This window comes from Chelonia mydas, chromosome 11 (genome assembly GCF_015237465.2).
Source record: "Chelonia mydas isolate rCheMyd1 chromosome 11, rCheMyd1.pri.v2, whole genome shotgun sequence".
NCBI lineage: Eukaryota > Metazoa > Chordata > Testudines > Cheloniidae > Chelonia > Chelonia mydas.
In genome coordinates, this window is record NC_051251.2 from 56,811,876 (window position 1) to 56,829,511 (window position 17,636).

General features: G+C 42.9%; 1 protein-coding gene and 1 long non-coding RNA gene across 2 annotated transcripts; both read left to right on the forward strand.

Annotated features, from left to right (window-relative positions):
• Nucleotides 1-3,337: 3,337 nt before the first annotated feature.
• Nucleotides 3,338-6,434, forward strand: LOC122462405. The gene is made up of 3 exons (XR_006284932.1): nt 3,338-3,412; nt 4,183-4,315; nt 6,383-6,434. It is a non-coding gene; the product is annotated as an uncharacterized LOC122462405 (long non-coding RNA).
• A 324-nt stretch (nt 6,435-6,758) lies between these two features.
• LOC119567400 (SUN domain-containing protein 3-like) lies at nt 6,759-13,472 on the forward strand. The gene is made up of 4 exons (XM_037912808.2): nt 6,759-6,856; nt 10,550-10,717; nt 10,916-11,011; nt 12,039-13,472. The coding sequence occupies exons 1-4, from the start codon at nt 6,806-6,808 to the stop codon at nt 12,150-12,152; spliced, it is 429 nt and encodes a 142-aa protein (XP_037768736.2). The 5' UTR covers nt 6,759-6,805; the 3' UTR covers nt 12,153-13,472.
• Nucleotides 13,473-17,636: the final 4,164 nt, after the last annotated feature.

Here is a 17,636-nt window from a genome sequence, read left to right on the forward strand (position 1 = left end):
ACTGCATCCTCACCTCAAACTAACCCAGGTGTAGAAGAGCTGGTTTCCAGGATCTGGCCTATTACATTGTGCATTTAACAAAACTATGGGCCATAAGTAAGATAGCAGGCCAGTAGGCTAGTGCTACCTGTTCCTCTGGCCATAATGTAGAAGAGAGACCAAGAAAATACAGGGATGGAGAAAGTGTCTCCTGTTTGAAAATGGAGGCGGAATTAATGAAGTGATGTTACTATGATAAGTGCAGACCGGAAGCAGGGAAACAGCCTCATCAGCTGATATTCTCTTCAAAGCAGTAGCTTGGATAGGCACTAATGCTAGGGCCATGATGTGTCAGAACCAGGGACAGATCTTGCCAAGTATGTTGACAATGGATTTGTTTAATTGATAAGGGCTCTAGCAACTATAAAATCTGTACAGCATGCAAGTGTGTGACTGTTGGATACAAACAAAAGCCCTTTCAAGTGGAACATGCCCTACTTTGGAAACCTGTTTCTGGCTAGCTCTAAATACACCTCAGAGGTGTAGAGTGGGGTCAGAGTTTCTAATCCTTTACATGGCCTCTTGGATTTTGTGTCCAGTAATAGAGCAACCCCAGGCACCTTGGCATTTCTTCTCCCTGGATTTTCCAGCTGTTAATTCTTTTTATTACTGTTACTTATTTAATCGTACCCCAAGTGTGCTAGGCACTTCAGAGAGAAGAATGACAGCACGAGGACCCTGTCCCAAAGGGATTTGCAATCTAAATTCCAGCCTCCCTTCGTTAGTGTTACTGAAGTGACATTTATCTAATTGACAGGTACAGAGCTGCATGAAGGAAGCAGCTGTTCCATTAAATGTCTTCCTGAAACCAGCACGTTGGTAGATACCACCAACAATCCCCCTGTCTTGCACAACCAAGGGCAGATCCCATTAGGTACGTTGGAGTAGATGGACCATAGATCAGTTCCAGTAGGGTATTTCTTGTTTCAAGGGGACAGTCACACAATCACTGACTATTCGGGATTTCAGAGTTAACCAGTCTGAGAAGTAAAGCTTCAATATTAAACCTACTGGCTTCCTTTAGAAGCTGCATTTCTCCCTGTACTCTTCATAGCCTTGCCCTAACACTCTCACACTATCTTTCCCTCATAACAGCAAGGAATAATAGCTACCCTTTGTGTCTGGCTTCATCTGTCCCATTACCAACATGACAATCTGCTCTGTAGCTGCTAAGGCAACTGGGATTGAGTTTCTCTGAGATTCTGTTCTGCACTCCTCTGTTCAGATACTACTGTGCAACCACTAGCCACTGTGAAATCCATTCTTCCAGCCCCAGCTACCAAACCAAAGCCGAAAGAATCCCCAGGCTCCTCACTGATGCCAGGGATGGGTCTCCTGCACCAAAGCAAGTGGCATAGTGTCCTGCAGGATCACTCTGATTACAGTCTTCTATTGCTGGCCCAGTTCTAATGACAAAGATGAATAAAGAATGCATTGCACCAATTTCCATGTGGGACTGTTTCCCCCCCCCTCCCCCCCACACAGAGGACCAGTCCAGGAGAGTGATGAAGATGGTTGCTTTTCTGGCAATAATATTCCTGTTGGGCATCTTTTCTGGTGAGTGCTTGAAAGGATTTGCTATCAGGGTTAAACTTTCTTGCTATACTCGGAATTCCTCTTATCTGTCAAGGAATTGTTTTAGTTTCATGCCAAAACCTGGCCCTTGGTTAAGGCCATTTAAAATTGGAGTCCTTTGGGTCCTCACCTTTCGAAATATTTTTATTATATTATATTTGGTGCTGACGAAAGACCTGGAAAATGAACTCTTCCTTCTTCCCCCTCACCCACAGGGAAAGTAGCGTCAGCAGCTGTAATGTAGCTTGTCCTTTCAAAAGGCCTTACTCCCTACCCCAAAGAACTGCCTCTGTAAGTGAGAGAGTACTTTGTCTCCTGGGCCAGTTCAGTTCTTGGCTCCTTGTTGAGAGTGCTATTTGTGATGTCCATGTTTATCTGCTAGAAGCTGGCCTACCATGGCATAGTTGATAGATGGTAATGATATTGAGTCACTGCTAGACCAAACCTAGGTGTAAATGAGCAAACTAGTAGTGAAAGACTCTCATAATCCCACTACCAATCCAGTTCTCTTTCCTTCTTCTGTAAATTTTGTATCTGACTCATGAGAGGCAGCGGTGACACTTCTGTCCTCTGTCTGAGGAGCACAATGGACCATGTATCCTGGAAAGAAGGGACTCTGAGGAGGACTCAGGTGTTGTGGTGGTGGATAACCAACTGAACACGAGTGCACAGCATATCGCTTTGGTTAAAAAAGCAAACGCAACCCTAGAATTTATAAACAGAAAATACAACACTACCTCTATACAGTACCGGTGAAGCCATTACTGGAATACTGTGCCTAATTTTGATGCCCACACTTTAAAAAGGATGTGGGAAAGGGTTCAGAAAAGAGCGTTAAGCATGATTCAGGGTTTAGAAACCTGCTTTTCAGTGTGGGATTTAGGACTCTCAATCTATTTAGTTTATCAAAAGTGAAGGGTTAAGAGGTGACTTGGTCACCATCTGTAAGTGCCATCGCAGGGGAAAGATTTCTGAGAGTAGAAGGCTCTTTAATTTAGCAGACAAAGGCATAAGAAGATCTAGTGGCTGGAAGCTGAAGCCAGACAAATTCAAGCTAGGAATAAGGTACAGATTTTTAACAGTGAGGGTCATAAATCACTGGAACGATTAAGCAAGGGCTGTTTTGTCATATCCATCACTTGAGGTCTTTAAATCAAGACTGGATGCCTTTCTAAAAAAATATGCTGTACCTCAGCCACAAGGTAAGAGCTTGATGACGGGATGAAATTCTACGGCCTGTGTTTATGCAGGGTTAGATGATCAGCCTTGTTTCTTCTGGATGTAGAAACTATGAATGTTCCCCTTCTGCTCAACATCATCCCAAAAGTGCTTGGGCTGGGCAGCTCTGGCATTTACTTCTGACTTAAAATCCTTTAGTCCTGCTTTAATAGATAAATATATTGACTCTAGGAGTTGCTGTTACTTGGGGAGTTTTTCGCCCGCTCTTCTTTTCCAGCAAAAAAAAAAGCAAAAAAGCAAAAAACCTGTCAGGTAAAATTTGTGTGTTCAACTTTTCAGAGCACTTTTATCAATCTAAACCAAAAAAATTACATTCTTTGTGTTGTGGTGGTGATTAGAATGTGAACAGCATTATGTACAGTTATATAATCCTGCACCATATATATATATATATATATATATATATATATATATATATATATATATATATATATATATATATATACAGCTGCTGATGCATGCAGAAAACTGTTAACCTAGCTATTTCCTCTCTAGCATTTGTGCATGGCTTTCTCTTACCCTCTGAGACCTGCAAGCAGCAGATGAAGTTGAAGCTCAGGTAAAAAGGATTCTTTGAAGAGAGCTTTACTCACCATAACCTGGGGTTACGTGGAAAAGGATGAAGCACCAATGTGATTACTACAGTCCCAGGAGCTCTGACTGGTCTCCTGGCAGCTTGTGCTGTGGTGGGGTTGACACAACAGACCCTAGTTCAAGTTTTCTCTTCTGAATTCTCAAATGCTTAACCTGTGGCATGTGGGCTGGAAGCTTTGCAGTGGGGGAGCTGTATGTACTGGCTGAGAACTGGGAGAGGTGAGCTCTAGCTGAGCCCAACTCCTCTTCTCTTCTCTGTTGGCTCACCTTGTGCAGTTGCTGCCTTGAGAGACCATGAGCTTCCTGCTTCAAGGTATGGTTGTGGTAACATGCAGGATGTGCTCCATATGTAGGGGAAAGGGAAATACTAACACACATACGGGAAAGGGAAACTCCATCACATCTGCTGCCTGCCATTGGGGCACACTGAGGTCATTACCCTAGTGCCCCTTACTTCAGGGACCAGAATGAGAGCCCTGGAGAAAGCACCCTCACTGGAGGCAGCTCTTCCCATAAGTCTACATTGAAGAAAATGGCCTGGGAGGGGCAAAGAGGTGTGGAAGGCCTGAAATCCTGACCTTTGTGGCTCACCTTCTCTCTCTGTCTCCACCTGTGTGCTAAGGAGTCTGCTTCCTGCCCCCTCTCTGTGCCACTGGTGGGGGTAGCTTGCGCACACGTGTGACAGCTTAGTCTGAAATGGCATTTCCTGATGTCTGCTCGTTGTTGTTTATAAAGACACCAGAATGAGATTCTTCAGCAACACCTTCAGTGGGAAATTGACAGCCTCCGAGGGCAGATCGCTGAGCTGCAGACCCAAGTAGCAACTCTAGCGAAGACCCATGGTCAGCAGCATCGGAGGACAAAGAAAGTGAGGACCAGAATGTGTAGTTGTTTTTTATTTTAGTCTTAGAAAATGGACCTAAGTTCAGATGGGTAATACATTTATATGGCTTTGAGGGCCTTTCAGGCATGTGGAAACTGTCTGGGGACAGCCATGGCCCATCCATGTCAGCCCAAATGGCACTGCTTTGAGCTTCTTTGTATTAGTGTCATAACTTCACCTACTGCTACATGATGGCTTTCATCTACTGTGACAAAGTTCCTCCTTGGCCTTGGTGGGTCCTGCGCTTATTGGCGGATTTGCTCGCCTCAGAGATTCACGGAAGCCCTTGCTTGTGGCTCAAACCTGCCATTCACTCAGCTAACCTCGTCACTGGCCAGCATGGAGAAAAGGAAGGAGAACAATCCCCACAGTCTCTGCTGATCCACCTAGTGGGTCAGGGGACAGGCCAGAGACCTTTCCCTCTGGTGGGACCCACAATCCAGGTCAACTCCTCTTATATCCAGTAGGGGAGAGAAGGATGAGGGGAACCCGGGCCCACCCTCTACTCTGGGTTCCAGCCCAGGGCCCAGTGGATCACAGCTGTGTGACAGCTACAACTCCCTGGACTACTTCCCCAGGGACTCCTCCCAACACCTTCTTTATCCTCACCACAGGACCTTCCTCCTGATGCCAGATGGCATTTGTACTCCTCAGTCCTCCAGTAGCACACCCTCTCACTCTCAGCTCCTTGCGCACCCCTCACTGACTGACTGAAGTGAGGTCCTTTTTAAACCAGGTGCCCTGATTAGCCTGCCTGCCTTAATTGGTTCCAGCAAGTTCCTGATTGTTCTGGAACTGCCCCTGTCACCTTACCCAGGGAAAAGGGACCTGCTTAATCTGGGGCTAATATATCTCCCTTCCATCACTCTCCTCTAGCCATCTGGCCCAACCCTGTAACACTATGTTACATTTATTTTAAAAGTGAAGGTACCAAACCCACCCTGATGAGTAATTCCTCTAGAAAACCATCAGAATGTGATGGCTTTTTTGAGCCATACTATAGAATTGAATAGTAAAGGATAGCCCTGCTACTGAATTCTGTAGGGGGCTCAAACAAAACAATAGAAAGGGTATAACTTTCTATGAAATGTTATAGATTTTTAGAATAGATTTTTAGATTTTTAGAATAACTTCTATAGAACCATACTGGTTTAAAATTCTAGAGGGTCTTTGCACGAGGGCAGGTCCTGGAGGCTGAAGTCCTATTTATCCACAGAGGAGGAATAGCCTGGGCAATGACAGTGCTATCCACCCCCACATACCCTTCCATCTCGCCCTTCTATTGGAGAACACGTTGTGTTGGACAGAGGAGTCCAGTTCATGTGTCTCATTCAGTCCTGTTTGTTATTGTTAATTAGTAATCATGTCCGTTACGGTGGTGCCTTAGGGCCACCCAAGATAGGGCCCCATGGTGCTAGGTTCTATACAGAGTAATGTCAGTCCGTTCCTTGAAGAGTTTACAATATATAGAGAGAAGACAGCCACAATGTGGGTGAAGGGGGAGAACACAATCAGAGTGAATGATAGGATGGTGGCAAACATGGTGATAGTGCCATATTGTGTTTTATTTTGTGGGAGGTGGGTTTAGTTAGGAGGAGATAAGCTAAGTGGAAAACCAAGGAAAGGTAGAGGGGACATGGAAGGAAAAGGAGGCAGGGGGCCAGGGCTGGGGTAAGAGGGACAGGAGTGGAGTGAAGCTGAGGTGAAGAGATTGAGGGAAGGGGAAGAAGAGGGTTGGAACAAACAGCTGATCAGCACAGGACAGAGAAAGTCCAATCCAAGCTCCAGCTCTTCACAAGGAGGCTCATTATCACCAATTATGCTGATAGTCTTGGAGATCTGTCCACTAGGACTAAGGCAAAGAATCCTTTTATGGGGATGGCTGATGGATACCACATTTGTGCTGCAGTGTGTGGAGTGCAGGCATCATTGCTGACTTGTTGAGCAGAGATCCTGGAAAATAGCTGTCTAAGCCCAGATGGGATGTGTCCATTCAGGTACCTCTAGGTGTTATTCTGTGTAGCGTTCCCTCACTTGGTGTCTCCTTCACAGTATCCAGTCAGGTCAGTGGACGGTTGGGTACAGGGCAACAGTGACCACATCCAGAGGGAGGACTTTGCTCTGAAGTCATTGGGTAAGCCAAACTTAAGTAAAATGGGCTCTCTCCTCTTCCACAGCGAAGGATGCTCTTAATTGGGGGTGAATGGAAGATAAATGCCCAAGCCTAGTTCCTATTAGCATAGCCAAGACTTAGATCACAAGAATAGACTTCAAAGTCTATTCCCTGTATACACTAGGGAATTGCATATCTGTCTGGTGCACATATGGTACTGTCCAAATGCAACTTATTCTGGAGCTGTTCTTTATGTCTTCTAGTATGTCTGGATGTAAAACTTTCTCACACATGCTGTAATATCTGCAGGTGCCTCTGTTGTGAAATACAGTGAAAGCTACAAGACAGGTGCGCATATCTGTATGTTTGGAATCTGCTGGGAATATTCACGATCTCCAGATGTGATTCTACAGGTAGGAATGCCATGAAACTCCACCTGTTTGTTCTCTTTTGGTGGCTTGATCCTCCCTTCCCCCACCACCTCAACCAGCCCTCAGATGATATTGTGAAGGCAGAGTCCCCTGTCCAATAAGAGACAAAACATAAGTCTCCAGCTGAGCGAATTGACCCCTGCAGATTAGATCAGCTGTCTTCATTAGCAAGAGCAATGTGAGTGGAAGCAGGACCTGCTAAGAGATCTAAACAGGGTGTTAGCTATCACAGTGCCAAATGCAAAGCTAATGGATGACATTTCAGATGGGGATATTACTCTAAAAAACAAAAAGTTCTCAAGAGACCAGGATCACAACTGTCTCAAGATTGGGACACTAGAAAAAAGACAGAAACTCCCTCTACCCACAGTTAAGAAGGCATGAGTCCTTACAAATTGATGCTCTAGGAAGAGAGAGGCTTTTGTAATAAGGAAGTAGACTGGCTTCCCTATCCTAGAATATTGCTACCGCATTGAATATAGCATCTCCCTGTACCACTCTGGGTGGTTGATGTCATTCCCAGTTGCCAAGGAAACACAGAATTCTCAAACTGGGGTCTTGGAAGTAAGGCAGAGGAGAAAGGAGGGAAGGGAAGAGCAGTTGAGGCCCTTTTCAAATATTTTGCTTTATAGGGATCAAAATAATTCTGAAATTTAAACCCTAGACCAGGATTGAATCAAAACAGAGCCAGAATAATTTAGAAGACTGTTTCAGTTTGTTCCAAAACACACACACACAAATCCTGCATTTAAAAAAAAATGGTAAAGTTGTTAAAGTGCTGATATGGTCGCCTATCACATCAATTACAAAAGTCAGTTGTTAAAAAGCAAGCTAATTTCTAGTTCAGGCCATCATAAATCTTCTGCTGAGAAAACACATAGGGACACATTCTAATCCAGAACAAAGAAATGCACAGTTATAACTTTGTATATGTAGCATAACAAGAAAAGTTTATAAAACTGACATTATAAAATGATGTAGGCACCCGTCCATTATTGTGGGTATGAATTAATGCAGTATATATTTCTTTGTTTGGTAAGAATGTGATAGTTATGTGGGCAGCAATGTCCTTAACTATACATTTCCTGGCTTTTTAGATGATTTAAGTTTTGCAAAGTGATGGAACCTACATTGTTGTTACTTAGCAACCTTAATGGGTTTTGTAAATGAAGTGTCTTGATTTGAGAACTGAGCTGGATATCACTTATTTAAATAAATATTTCATGTTCTATTTTGTGCAATTAAATGACTTTGGTTTTTTTAAATAAATGGATGAGTGGGCATCCATATTATTCAATTGAAGCAGTGAGTGACTGAGGTCAAGTTAATAATGACTCTGGCATGGACTGTCCCAATCAATTCACGTTACACAAGACCTGCAGATTCAGTCTAGTAGTTGAGTTAACCACAAATTTACAGGTACCACAGCCTACCTTTACGATGAAGACTAGTAAAAAAATATTGACAGTCATAGAAAGTTAAGTATCAGACCCAAGAGTGGAACCCAAGTCTTAAATTGCCCCAGCCAAATCACTAAATGTCATTCTGCCTTGGTTAATCCCTCTGAGAATGTGGCCAATACACTTAGTGCATTTCGATCTGCAGATCTCAAAGCAATTCACCAATATGGATAAGCATTATTATTATTCCCATTTTATAGTGGACCTATCTAAGTGCAGAGCATTTGAGGCAGTTTCTATGATAGTTTGGGAGGGTGAGGGGGTGAGGGATAGCTCAGTGGTTTGAGCATTGGCCTGCTAAACCCAGGGTTGTGAGTTCAATCCTTGAGGGGGCCATTTAGGGATCTGGGGCAAAAATTGGGGCTTAAAATTTTAGGAGGGTGGTGAAACACTGGAATGCGTTACCTAGGGAGGTGGTAGAATCTCCTTCCTTAGAAGTTTTTAAGGTCAGGCTTGACAAAGCCCAGGCTGGGATGACTTAATTGGGGATTGGTCCTGCTTTGAGCAGGGGGTTGGACTAGATGACCTCCTGAGGTCCCTTCCAACCCTGATATTCTATGATTCTATGATTCTAAGATACGGATCTATTCTTTTAGGTCCTGTCTGCACTAAGGAAATGGCTTTAAAAATTCCCAGCATTGCTAATAGTGGGTCAGGTTGTTATGCTCTGATGCACCCAGAATAGGCAAAGGATCAGCACAGAACTACTGTTCCTTCATCCCCTTTGCAACCAGCAGTCATAGACAGACCATGGCAGAGAATTGCAGTGGATGTTAGTGGCTTCTCAATTGCACTGCATGGTTACACACTATTGATTGTTATAGAATATTACTCATGTTATGTCTTTGCATTCATAATTTCACAAGGCATTAACAGAACTCATTTCTTGCCTAACCCCTTGTCTTGCTGTGTTTGACCTGCCAGAAAGCTGCCTTTCAGTTAATGGGATGCCTTTCATATCAAGAGCGTTTGAATGCTTTCTGATGGGTATTGGTACAACACATTATTATTCAGCTGTGTACCATTCCCAAGGAAATAGGGCAGTGGAGAGACTGCATGGGAATCTGAAGAAATATGTTACCTGCGTACCGGATACTGCATTAACTCATGCTTTATATGATATTCGGAGTACCTCTCATGAAAGTGTTGAGAAAACCCCATTCTATTGGCTCTTCAGCCAGCCTCTGAGGACCAAGTTGTCTATGCTGATGGGAAAGGTACAGCCCACCCTTTCACCATTCTTGAAGCTGACTTTTGAGATGAGGAAATATGAGTTTTCAACAAGCGTATCCATGAAAGATTCCAGCCTTTCTATCCTGGACAAGAGTGTCCATTAGGCTAGGGTCTGGCAGCATTTTTGATATTCGTGACATGGCTGCAGGATACAGAATGCAATAAGTACTTTTACCCTGGGGAGAACGTGGTGTTAATCACCAAGACGTACTGCCTGCTGCCAGGGGAACAGATTGGGAAGATTTTCTGTGTATGATGATGTCACGTGGCCAGTTGGAGAAGTTGTGCATCAGAGACATAAGCTACGGCTGGTGCCTCTGCCCAGGAACTGCTGAACTTTTGGGAAGAAGGGAAAGAAATTGTGATGATTGATGTGTGTGTTGCCTTCCTGCTTCCCGCAGCCTGCTCCTTGTTCCTATTCCTGGATCCTTCTCCCTGAACTCAGTGCATTGGTTCTGTTCCTGGTTAAGGCTCTGTAGGTGTGCAAAGCATTGGGTGTGTGCAGCTACTCGGGGCCTGCTGCTAAATATCTGCTGTTTGGACTGTTACCATGATTTGAGCTAACCAGTTCATGGTTATTACATGTTTTGATTGACAACCTACCTGCGTGCCTTGCTTCATTTGTGTGTGTGTTTACATTGTTGGTCTGGGGTGTATATATACACAGGTCCATCAATGGCATTTTCAACACCATCCCGTTGCACTCCCAGAAAAGCTCTAATTGACTAGATTACTAAAAATGCCAGCAGTTCATCTACTCTGATTTGTGATGTTCACAACAACAAAAAATCTTTCTGTTCCCCATTTTAATATTTGCTAGTGACACTTACAACCTGGAATTTCTTTGCCACCAGAATATTTTGCTCATGATATGGGATTATGTAGCTAGAGAGTCACAAACTGTAATGTCTGAAGGGACCACCAGGTCATCTAGACATGTCTGAAATGCAATTCACTATTTTATATTCTGTATGGGTTCCAGAGGGATAACACCCCAGGGAACTGCTGGGCCCTGCGTGGATCTCGTGGCTATGTCGTGGTTAAATTATCCAGAGTCATCCATCCATTTGCTGTCACGCTGGATCATATTGCCAAGGAAGAGTCTCAGACAGAAGAAATATCCAGTGCCCCAAAGAACTTTGCCATCTATGTGAGTAACTTTCTTACCTTTGTAAAGAAACTGACCTCTGCATGCTTCCTGCTCGCTCACATGTCAGAGCTGGTTGGTACTGAGGGCCGATCACGCAGTGGGATTTGTGGCACACTGCAGTAGCCTTTGATCAGCATGTTGTTTGCCTCTGGCCCTGGAATTGTTGAAATTCCACCCCCTTCCTGTTTCTTCTTTCAGGGACTGAAAGACGGCTTTGGAGAGAAGGGAGGCGCCTTCTTAGGGGAGTTTGTCTATGATCAGGAAGGGTTCCCCGTCCAAACATTCAAGCTGGAGGTATGCTGTGGAGTGGAAACTGGAAGAAGAATGTATTGCTTCATTTGATCCAACCATAATGCTGAAAAATATTTGTCACAGTGATAGGGCTAGCAGCCCCTCAGTCCTCTCTCTAGTCTCTCTCCGAGTGCACCCCCTCTGGTGTCAGGCCATTGTCCCTTTACCTAGTCCAGAGTGGGATTTTGCAAGTATCCCATGCTATAGTACCCAGTGGATCAACTGTTATTACCATGAAGGGCTGACTGAATTCGGGCACCTGAGGTTCTTGCCTTTGGGAACCAGTGACCAGAGGTACATAGTAACCAAACAACATTCTTAAAACAAACGTAGTATTTATTTAGTAATAGGAACAAAGCATGAGAGGGAAAAGGTTTAAAACCCCAGCCCACACACATCTATCTTCCCATGACTCCTACCATTCCATGATGGCAACCTAGACACAGGCCTCACTTCTTCAAACTTCCCAGGGGGCGTCTGGGTCTGGGTCTGCTTTTTCTGTGGGTTCTCCCTCTCCTTGGGAGTTGCCCTCTTTCAACCCTGCTATTTTTTTTTTATTCTCTTGTGTTTATGGGCCTTGGCCACTCCTAGTCAAACCATTTCATAGGTTGGCAGGACACCAGAGCCAGAATCTGGCATTGTCCCTTAACAACTCATAAGTGTCTGGTGAGGGGGGGCTGGAGTCATTCTTCTCCTTCCTGCCTGGGTGAGTCAACCCAAGCTAGTCATTCAAAAAACATCCCAGTAACCAAGCCAACATACAGTACCAATGAATGATTACAGGATGGCTCCATATTCGTCACTATGTTCTCGTCATGTGTGTGGTAGAATGGGGTTGGAGGCAGTTTGATGGCGCAAAGGGGGAAAGCAGCAGAGGGGGGATACTTCTTCAACCCCCCCTCCAGCCAAACCCATTATGCCCTGCACTTATTTACATGAGTGCATGGCAGAGGGAGCGGATGCTGTGAAACATCTCCTTAAGGAACAAACCAGTGAGTTTCCACACCTCTGGTTCTTTTCCCTCCCTCAGGATGCAAACGCAGATCGATTTGGATACCTACAGCTGAGAATCCTGAGCAACTGGGGCCACCAAAACTATACATGCATTTATGGGCTTCGTGTGCATGGGAACCCAGCACTCTGATGAACCTGCCAGCAAGAATCCATGCAATAAATAATTACTTCTGGGTAACATGTTCGCTTTGATAGTGTTGGTCTGGCCAGTAACAGCAAATGCAAGCAGCCCTGTTTCTCTGTATTACTTTTGACTCACTCCAGATTGGAGAAGATGGTTAATGAAATGTAACCCAATTCCTAAAATCCAACTTGTGGCTATGGGCAGAAAGTGACACTGTAAAAATGACACCTCCGTACTCCACTGATCTGCTCTCAGAGTATTATCTGAATCCTATTTGCCGATTTAGTCGGTCAGAGTACATTTTAACAAGTCCGATTTAATACTGCTGAGTCAGTACTTTTAGGAGAGACTGAGCTTGATTGTGTTCCAGCTTGTATACCATCAACAGAATTGTTAACAAGTCTTCCTTTGTAGAATGGATTTTACTGTTGCTGATGCATTAATCAGAAAGAACCCAGCTGGACTTTCAAATTCCAAGGGGCTGGCCATTAGTATAGAAATATAATTCTACTTGTCATTTTGATCTGGAAAGGGGAGCCACAACAAGAATGGAGCCCACAATACTATTTTTAGTGTCACTTTTCAGAGCAGAACCATGTTTTAAGCCCTATTCAAGACATTCTTAGGCAGTCTGTGATTCTGGTGTCTTTCAAAATGAGCAAGCACCCATGCTGGGCTGAGACAGCCAAGTCTTGGCTACCCAAAAGCAGGATGACCAGACAGCAAGTGTGAAAAATCGGGATGGGGGTGAGGGGTAATAGGAGCCTATTTGAGAAAAAGACCCAAAAATCGGGACTGTCCCTATAAAATCGGGACATCTGGTCACCCTACCCAAGAGATTCTCCTTCTTAAGGAAACACTCAGTCATCTACTATTAAAATACAGCTCTGCATGTTTGGAAAGAACAGTCATCTCACTAGGTGTCATTTTATATACAGTGTAACCCAAAGTGTGCTAGTCATTTTCCAGACAGGAAGAAAAGGGGTGAAATCCTGGTTCCACTGAAGTCAATAGGAGCTTTACTATTGACTTCAGTGGAGCCAGGATTTCATTCAAGGTCCCTGCCCTGAACAATTTACAATCTAAAAAAAGACCTAAAGGGACCCTTTAACAAATCATAGGACAGATCCTTGGTGTAAAAAATCAGCATAGCTCCATCACTTTACACCAGGTGGGGATCTAGTCCCATATATTGTAAACACCTCTTTCCTAATAGTGCATTAGATTATTATACGTGCAAGAATTTCAGAAATCCACTCATTGCTGTTCGTTTGTTTTGTTAGTGTCAAAGCAGACAGAAATGAAAATAAAAGTTTTTGACATGTTTATAGTCAGTTATGCTTTTAGGTTACTAGTGCTGCAATGTTTGGGTTTCAAACACTACAGAGGGATGTTGATTTAACAACTAACAGTCTTCCCTGCGACATTAAAAAAAAATGGTGTCAACATTCCTACGGGTTTTATGGTTTTCTAAATTTATTTTTTATTGGCACAAATTTAACTTGATTGTGTCCTTTTAAACTCTTGCTGAGTAGAGACAACTTGTTACTGGCATAGCAGTGTCTCTGTAACTCCTTGTAATGGAAGACTTCTCACTATCTCAGATGACAGCATTTCATAATAGGTCCTTTGGCAGTTTTTGCCATGCCCTGATGTCTGTGGCCCCCTACTGGAAAAAATAAAGTACAAAGCAAATCTAGCTGTTTGAAGGGGAAATAAATATTTTTTCATTGAACATGGCACATGTCAACTACTGGTATCACACAGCTGCCATGATTCTGAGTGCTTTGAAACTCTAATAGGATATTGGTTACTTTATCCTGGTGCTTTCCTCTTCAAGAGAGTTTACACTGTTCTAATAATACTGGTAGGGAAAATGTTTGTAACTGCTTCTGGTTTCAATTTTGATTTCACATTATGGCAGGTAAGAGATGTTCATACAGTCCTGAGATGATCAAAATGGACAGAGCTAAATCTGCTGTATTTTAGGGATTTAAACATCTTCCACCTAAAACTGTGCTTTTTTTAAAAAAATAATCCAGACTATTTTCTTCAGAAAGTGAAAATAAAAGAAATTTTTGCTGCTTTTATTAGTAAAGCCAAATTCATCCCACTCTGTCTGACAGCAAAGTTATCACCAATCAATAAGACACCCTAAAATTACATGGTATATGCTGTAATGATAACTAGCATTCTGTTTAAAAGAATATATTTTCTCTATAAACAGTAGTAATTTCATCTGAATGGCAAAACGCCAATGGTTAATGCCTGTGGAAGGAAAAGCCCAAAGAAAATGATGGATATTTGTGATTATTTTAATATACCCTGATGATATAAGTTTTCCGCAAGCAGCTGTGTGTGTGTTAAACTCTGTGGGCAGGTGCTCTTCTCTCCCCCCCCATCCCCCTTTACATGGGTCTGGAGGCCCAAAGGGGATAGAAACTGAGGGTTTTTCACCTCCTGAGGATTGCCCTGACCTGACGGAGTTTGCTGTTGGTGGGCAGTGCCCCGGAACCACTGTTCACCATCCTGATTTAAATGCCATTGGGGCTCCATGCAGGTATGGGGTTCTTCAGCTTGCAGGTTCAGAGCTTTAGCCTGTGTTTTTCTTAACTCACAAATTTCAGTGCAGTTCACAGCTTTTTGTTAAACAGGATTCAAAAAAGAACTAGACAGCTTCCAGCTTCTGCAACTGATAATCTGGAGACCCTACAGGCAACAGCCTCATTCACTCCACAACCTGATTCATCCCCAAAGCTACAGAAAACAGGGGATTATAATGGATAATTAGAACTGGTCTACAGGTCTCTATCTTTTATGTAGCAGGAGAGAACACCACCCTCCACGGCAAGAATCACTAGTTGGAATTCTGTGGCCTGCGCTATGCAGGGCAAGGTCAGACTAGATGATCATAATGGTCCCTTCTGGCCTTTTAAAATCTGTGAAAATTCCTCAGAAGCTCTCTAAGAAGTTGACATGTGTCACTCCCATTTTATATTCTATTACTAGGTCACTCAAGTCATTTCATGATCATATCAAATCTTCCATCGCTGATGTAATTAGTAGCCCCATGGACAACGAATGGGAAATCCTCCGCATTCTTTAGGCAGTCTGGCTCTCTTCCTGTTAGACTGTATGACTAACTCCAGCATACCAACCGTTTTCCCTTGATTGGGCCACAGATGTATTGGTCCAGGGATAACCATTCTGTATGGCTCTATCTTAAATGATCTTCTTGCCAGGAGATGCAATTTTATGTTGACTCCTTGAAAACCTGTAGTGCATAAGAAAATATGGTTTGTTCTGTTAAACCATGAAACTAGGAAAGCCTGACTCTGCATGTTCTGCCTATCAAGAAAATGTGCATCATTATTGCTGTATTGAAAACCGAGCAATTACACCAGAAATACTGTTACGAGCAAAACAAAACATTACGAGCAACAGAATCTCTGATTCAAATGGTTTTGTGTGTCCTAGGCTCCCAGAACTTATTTCTAATATTATACACGAGTGTACGGCTCACTAATAAACTGGTTGCCATGGCAAAGATCTTACGTACTGAAAACTGGCATTTTGCAATGGGCTAAAAGTTCCCAAGTCCCTTGTGATAAAGAGGGCTAATTAGGTGTATGTGATATATTGCTTTGACAAAGTCTATGCCCAGCACTGCTTTCTGTTAGAGAATTCTTTAGTCTCTTTATAGAGTTGGTGGGTGTGGAAAAGGGAAATGTACACCCTGATAAATGTATGCTACAAAATATTTCTTGCTGTCCATTTTGACAGAATGTAATATATATTTAAATTTAAGAGGTTAGGGATACATATACTTATACATATACTTCTTAGTTGGAATACATATATTTATATGAACTAAAATGTGTAGGTAGACTGAGAGTGTAAATTGCAATTAATGATAAATGAAAAGTTTAAAATAAGTTCATAGATATATAGCCAAGATTGACCTACATTTCTCGAAAGATATAGTGATTTTGGCTGCTTCAATTTTAGGTGCTCATCTTGAAACATCTTAAAGGGCCCAGGTTTTCAGAAAGTAAGCATTCACCCCCTGAACGTTGAGTACTCAAAATCACAAGTCATTTTTGCAGATTCAGGCCAGCAAGCCTCAGAATTCTCAGTAGTCCTGCTGTGGTGTTATAATGACTCCTTGTGGGGCCTGTATTATGGCAGTTCAGGCAAAAGAGTCTCTATTTCCAATCTCGACGGAGTTAATAAATTAAGGAGCACTGGTACAGACCCAGCCTGTTCTTTCATTGGGAATTTCTTCTCTCACTTTCTGCTGAAAAGGTAACCAACCTACTCCATTACTTTAGATCCAATATTCTTATTAAATGGGCCCTTCTGAATTCTCTGGCACCTGTGCCAACATTAACAGCACGGTTAAAGATTCTATAGCAATGAGGCAATTCATTATTTGTGAACATTTTCTCTTACTTATAGTAACAAAATGATTAGAGTATCTTATTCATTTTTTACCCATTCATGTTTTCCTACATTTTCCTGCTCACAAGTGATCTTTTGGGGGGAAGGGATAGAGAGATGGAGACCAAAACCACAACAAACCAAACCAAACCTCCCTGCTTCTGCCAATCAAATACTTGGGTATTATTAGTCATTGCTATTAGCAATTTTACCTGTTAATCCACTGTTTAAATATCATGATGATAAAGTACAAACTGTTCTCAGTTCCGCTCCTTTGGTGAGAGAGCTGGTCTCCTTTTACTATTTTATACTAATATAATCAACTATAGCAGGGAAAAGATGGAATGCCAGCTGTATTTTCTTGGCTTGAAATTAAAGGAGGAACTGCTTTGTCCCATATAGGTCATGATCCTGCAAAGAGTTACTTACATTCCTAGCTTTATGCATTTAAATAGTCCATTTGAGTTCAAAGTTAAGTTCATGCATAAATCTTTGCAGGATTGGAGCCCGGTATTTAAAAGCACAGTAGTCTGTTTTTGAGTCAGTAGACAGGTTATTTTTCTTCGAATTATTCCTTTCACCTTTAACATGCAATTGCACTTCGTTTTGGAAGGCAATGTCAGAAATGCCTCTTCTGCCCCCTGGAGGTGGAACTGCTGCACTGAATCAAATTAGAATTGAGTCCTAGGCTTTCTTGGGCATGTTAACCATGTTCCAATTAAAATGTACAGAACGAGAGAACTGTTTCATCTATCATTATCATTGGATAAATCAAACCAGATCTGTCTCATAAGGAAATGGTTGCAGCCAGTTTTCCTCTCCTACTGCACCGTGAGAGTGGAGATGCTTCCATGTGAGACATCAGAGAAACTCCTAGGCAGTAAGGAACCAAAGTGATTTGCTGTCTCAGCTCCTGCAGCACCGAAGCAGCCAGGATCCCCAGCGTGAGGCCAGGAATCTGAGCAGCGGGGAAGGTGACAAGAACTGCAGCGTTATCTGGCCACCTCTATGGTTTCTTTCCCCAATTTGCAGTTTGCTGGGATACTCTAA